The 6,051-nt window shown below is 45.7% G+C and overlaps 1 protein-coding gene across 1 annotated transcript; it reads left to right on the top strand.

Annotated features, from left to right (window-relative positions):
• Nucleotides 1–3,063: 3,063 nt before the first annotated feature.
• Nucleotides 3,064–5,420, top strand: F4807DRAFT_412374 (P-loop containing nucleoside triphosphate hydrolase protein). Its single transcript, XM_047996776.1, has 7 exons — nucleotides 3,064–3,349; nucleotides 3,400–3,420; nucleotides 3,492–3,777; nucleotides 3,880–4,408; nucleotides 4,494–4,602; nucleotides 4,664–4,784; nucleotides 4,857–5,420. The coding sequence occupies exons 1-7, from the start codon at nucleotides 3,329–3,331 to the stop codon at nucleotides 4,874–4,876; spliced, it is 1,107 nt and encodes a 368-aa protein (XP_047857492.1). The 5' UTR covers nucleotides 3,064–3,328; the 3' UTR covers nucleotides 4,877–5,420.
• The last annotated feature ends 631 nt before the right edge of the window (nucleotides 5,421–6,051 follow it).

Genomic DNA, 6,051 nt, shown 5'->3' on the forward strand with positions numbered 1-6,051 from the left:
ATCTTATTTCCTCATATATCCCACGAGTTCGAAGCCAAGGTGCTTTTGTATGGAATAAAACGATAACCCAATATCTGGTGGAAACTTGATGAAGCCTATGAGGAGTGGGACATGTCCATTCGCCAAGCTGAAATATACCTATCGTGTTGTCGTCAGTTTTATCCTGGAGCATAACGATGGCCAAGGCCTTGGATACAAAGAGGGCTGATCAGAAATTATGAGGCTTCCAGCAAAGATAATCCGTGAACTATGCGTGTTATTACACATTACTAACCGTATCAGATGGTGTTCAGTTTTCATGATGAGAAAGCTCATTACGAGGTGGCCACGACGCGATAAAGAGCATCATCGATATATATACAGGGAAGTTCTTAGTCCATCTCTCCCAATTGACAAGCACCCCGTCTTAAATCCAATAGTTATGAGAAACTGGAGTTCTTGTATGCTCAGATGGCCATCATCTTCAGCTATACACGTTAATCTTTTCATTGAATAGGTTCGCTCGCTGAGAAAGAAGACCAGGGGTCCATCTCTGTCGGAGGTCGCCCCTTAACCGCGGATACAACGACATAGTTATACACACCAACACGTCGACGAACATCCTATCAGAACTGTCTTGGGCCTTTACCACAGAGGAATAGGGGTACAACGCTCTTACTTATGTACATATGGCGCGGCTCTCATACTAGCATAACGATGCCATGGAAGGTGAAGGCGACGCTCGTCGACCTTTTCAGAACCTTTCCAAAGAGGAACATATCATTCCGAGCGCGTCGAAATCAGAAGGTCGGTTCAGGTTATTCTCCGAGCTTTCCAGGCCAGTGAACGTGCTCCTAGGCATAGACCAAAAGATCGTCGGTGCCATATACTAGGTGTTCGCGTACGCCGCCTTAGTACACCTTGATTTTGATCCTCCTTGGTAGCTGCTCCTAGAAAGCCTAGAGTACTGGCCTGTTGGGTCTCAGGCTTGGATAGTAGCTTACGGGCCTCGACTGGGGACGTTTCTGCGTGTCCTGGGAGCCGAGGAAAAGAAAATGGCGGTTACGATTCTAGCTGAGAAAGTTCACTGTCTATCCTTGACCGATAATAGAACAATAACACGCGGATACCACTACATCAGCGTATTCAGGAGGGCTGGGAGAAGTGAACATAGACAATTGACCACAAGGCTAGGAAGAGTCGAGCCTTTGATTTCGTTTAGAGTGAATTCTTAAACGAGAGTTCGGGCTGTATGAGGATTAGGAATATAGAACCAAACTGGAATTCTTTTCTGGGACGTAGAGAAAGATGACGTATTCATTCATGGAGCAGTTTGATGGTCATCCCGCATGGTGTGATTACAAGACGGGATAATCTGGGGCATGATCATGCCTTTTATTTACTTACCAATGCTATTGGTGACAGACCACTATGATAAGGCAGCTTGGTACGTCCAATCCCCTCACCTTCTTTAAGATCTTTACTTTGGAATTACCTTAGGGCAATACCTTACAAGGTCTGATGAAATATATGAGAGTCTGTTAGGTGTAGCTGGTAGCAAACATAATTTAAATATAATATAGTTAAAGCATATTACATCTGCAATGAACATTCAATGACTAATTTGAGTATCTCGACGGCTCTATCTATTCAGTGTGAGAGAATTATTAGAACGTGATAAGCTCTACTTATGGATATTATTACCCTGTGGTGTGTACATTGTGAAGTACTAATAGATGTATGTATAGATTCAAGATAAGTATAACCAAGGCATTGTAATGATCCATGAACTCTTATCGAAAATTGAAAAATATATTTATATTAGGAAAGGAGTCATGGAAACTTAGATAAGGAAATTTTCGCCAATTCCACAAGCGGGAAGAAGGCATTGGCTGTATTTTCATTATGTTTCCTCGCGCCCCAAACTGGATTAAGGGGCTAGTGATAATCACTAATATAATGTGGTATATGAGCTGGTGGTTTTACTATCACTGAAACCAAGCGAAGTAGGATATAATATTGTAGAGTTTCATGAAATTGAATCCGGATATGTAGGATGGGATATTTCTGCTGGCGGTCTTCTTTCTCCATTTTGTCATGCCTCATGTCTAATCTTGCAGTGGTTTGCAGGAGCCTTCATATTGTACACCCGTAATACTACCAAGATTTTGCAATCCACATTTTGCAGGATCATGTTCTGGGAATAATGTTTCCTTGATATAGTAGGATCAATGAGAGTCCCCGCCATGGCTTTCGTCGACTAACATATTTAACGCTAATAAACGCCTTTCTGTAAGACAACCGATATCTACCTCCTTACATGATAGACTAGGGCCTAGAGGGATACATAGTACCTCCCTTGCGTTACCATGCATCTGTAAGTACTTTTTATCAACTCCCGACGTTTTCAACTGATTTCATGACTTGTAGATGTTGCCAAGTTATAATCCCTTTATATCGGTTGTTTGCCTGTTGACATCAGACTTTGCATTCGAGTTATCTTGGCTTACGCCTTACACTTTATGTTTGATAGAAACGATATGTCTTGAACTACGTATGTGGAAAGGACTGGTGATAGCAAGCTATGTTAAAATGTGTTGGGGATTCAACTTGTCACAATCCATACACTCTGTGTGACTCTGTGACGCCTCAATAAGAATCAAGTGACCAATATATATATATTATCACCGCCCATAAGCTTGACAGGATCTTCTTGGCCGTGGCTGGTGGCTTTCAATGTTACATGTGTACGGCTGACATCGGGTCAACGCTTCACTAGCGGGTAGTGAGCCTACCCCTTATCTTTGAGCTGTGTACTCTTAAAGATATTCTTGAATATTGGTATAAATTTATCAGAAAGTCACGTATATAGGGAGGTCCTAAAGCATAAGGCTAGGTTACGAGGCGGTTAATCTTATCAAGGTACAAGATGTGGATGGATGTCCTCTTTGACTAGGGGATGACATAGGTAGTTCCTTATTCGTCTAGGCCACCGGCAATATGTATAGTATAGAACTGTCTTAGTACCTACATTAACGTTCAAGCCACTTGCGAGAACAGGTAAGACATTGCATAGAACTAAGACACGGAATAGACGTTTGATTATTCTTATATTCTTATATCTCGGTAATCATCTATGGAAGGATTGCAGATATGGGGGCGCTCGGGGAAAGTACGGCAAATAGTGGGGGTTGACATCACCGGCAAAAATTGACGATTCTTCAATTTGCCCCGCTAATTCTTTACGCTTCGAAATTCATCAACGCCAACTTCGTCTCAAGAGAGACCGAGAAGAAATCTCACATCTATCCCGAAACTTGCTAAGTGACATCCTGGTAAATCTATCAAGATGTCGACGACGGTAGACAAGGTAAGTCGTCTAATATTAAGTGAGTGAGTAAGCCACTAACCTATTCGCAGATTAAGGAGATCGAGTCCGAAGTAAGTGGGTTTGGATTCGGATTCTTTGATAGTCTATGGACGCAAGACGTACTAAACGCTATATCTAATAGATGGCTCGGACTCAAAAGAACAAGGCGACGTCGTTTCACTTAGGCCAACTAAAAGCAAAGTTGGCGAAACTGAAGCGAGAGCTCTTGACCCCTTCATCGAGTGGCGGAGGCGGTGGAGGTGCTGGTTTCGACGTTGCCAGAACTGGTGTCGCCAGTATTGGTTTTATCGGCTTCCCTTCCGTCGGGAAGAGTACTCTCATGAGTAGATTGACTGGCCAGCACTCGGAAGCCGCGGCGTACGAATTCACTACTTTGACCTCTGTCCCTGGACAAGTAATGTATAATGGTATGGCAATCAGACCTTTCCCCCCCTATCTCCACTCTCTTGAGGGCCTCTCGGGTAGTTTCTTTTTATTGTGGATGACTTCTCTAACGCCGTCTCGTGTAGGAGCTCCTTTACAAATGATTGACCTTCCGGGTATCATCGAGGGAGCCAAGGATGGAAGAGGTCGCGGTCGACAGGTGATTGCTGTCGCTAAAACTTGCCACTTGATCTTCATCGTATTGGATGTAAACAAACCCTTGACGGATAAGCGGGTTATCGAAACAGAATTAGAAGGATTCGGCATTCGTATCAATAAGGAGCCGCCGAATATCACCTTCAAGAAGAAGGACAAGGGTGGACTTAATATTACAAGTACCGTACCACTAACCCACATCGACCATGACGAAATCAGAGCCGTAATGGCCGAGTACCGTATCAACTCAGCAGATATTGCGATTCGCTGTGATGCCACGATTGATGATCTGATCGACATCCTGGAGGCCAAGAGTCGCAGCTATATTCCAGTCATTTACGTCCTCAACAAGATCGACGCGATTAGTATCGAGGAGCTGGACCTGTTGTATCGGATTCCCAACGCGGTCCCTATCAGCTCTGAACATGGATGGAACGTCGACGAACTAATGGAGGCTATGTAAGCCTCGACCCCCCCTTATTGCTCTTTACGAACCCTTACGAAGGTGTGTAAGCACACATGGCTAATCTCCTTTCTCCTGCAGGTGGGACAAGCTAAAATTGGTCCGGGTTTACACGAAGCCAAAAGGGAAGATGCCGGACTATTCAGCGCCTGTTGTGCTCCGTTCCACCAGGTGCACCGTCGAGGATTTTGTAAGTACCTCGCTTCGGTAGCTTCTGACCGGTCCAAACCCGCTGACCAATGAACCTCAAGTGTAACGCAATCCACCGGAGCATTGTCGAACAGTTCAAAACCGCGATCGTCTACGGAAAGTCTGTAAAGCACCAGCCCCAACGCGTGGGGCTGGCTCATGAACTGGCCGACGAAGACATTGGTATGATTGCTTGCCAATACCTACTCACCATCTCCGCAATAAATCGGAAACTAACCTCACCCGTTTCTCTAGTAACCGTTGTCAAGAGATGAGTGGCCAGACCCCCAAAAAGGGGGTCAAGAAACTCCCCCCAACGTAGCTTCGGCCTACACATCATCGCCCAGGGCGTCGAGCCATCATGGAGATTGGCTCTTTCACGTGTGCATTTCCGAGCCTGAGATTTCTATATAACACGATGGATGGATAATGATACCCAAGAGGCATCATAATCTTACGACGCTAATGGGTAGCTTCAGGAACAGGGGCGAGGGGAGCATACGGATGTCTGCAGATTTGCGGATCAAGGGACAGGCCGTAGCCGATGCGGCGCACCAGTAACGGAAAGTATTGTTTGCTTTTTTTCTGGAAGGGCACCGATCATGCAAAGAATGGTACAGTAGCGGGCGGGTTTGCATGTGAGGATCTGGGAAATACGCAGGTCCAGGCCGGTGAAGTGGCAGTTGGGTTTCCAATCTCGAGATTGCCATATTCCCTTTTGCGGGGGAATGCCACGATGCATACTAGGTAGATAGATAGTAAGCCGCAGCCGCATGTTGAAATGATAAAATGCCTGAGCGCACTCCGCATATACTCCAGAGACCCAGGGCTGCAAATCGTCACGACCTGCATAACCGAAGGGCCTCAGTTGATGCGACCATGTCTCCGACGGGGCGGGGGATGCATGAGCGGTGCCTTACTTATTCTTCAGAGGCCGTTAAGGCGCGTCCGCACGTTTACACGTCTTTAAGGCAGGTCTACGGCAGGTCTACGGCGCCCCCCCTTTTTTGCAGCAGGTTGACAACGATGATTCTGTGTATCTGGGTACATATCTGCGTAGCTGCGTAGTTGCGTATCTGTCTACATTACGCCACAATGATAAGTCCAGCAATTTATTGCCGGTCGCTGTCTTGGCCTTGCCTTTCTTGTCGTTGCACCTTTAAACGACCGGAATATTTTTGGACCAGTCAACGGGCGAGCATAGAGATTATCCACTCCCTAAAGTGGCCGAACGGCAAATTGGTACCTGCTTCCAACCTTTCACAACGCTCCTCTAGCCGCCCAAGGTACATCTGACAGCCCCCTTCGTGGAGAAAAGTTCTCGATCGTCTGGAATTTTTGGGGGTCATTTTACGGGGCTCCTCTAGTCAATACTTCGTAACCCAAACTTCCATACGGCGGCCATCCAACAAGATGTCGTTAATCTCAGATTATCGATTTTCTTTCTTCC

Source organism: Annulohypoxylon truncatum (assembly GCF_022578515.1).
Source record: "Annulohypoxylon truncatum strain CBS 140777 unplaced genomic scaffold F4807scaffold_5, whole genome shotgun sequence".
NCBI classification, from domain to species: domain Eukaryota; kingdom Fungi; phylum Ascomycota; class Sordariomycetes; order Xylariales; family Hypoxylaceae; genus Annulohypoxylon; species Annulohypoxylon truncatum.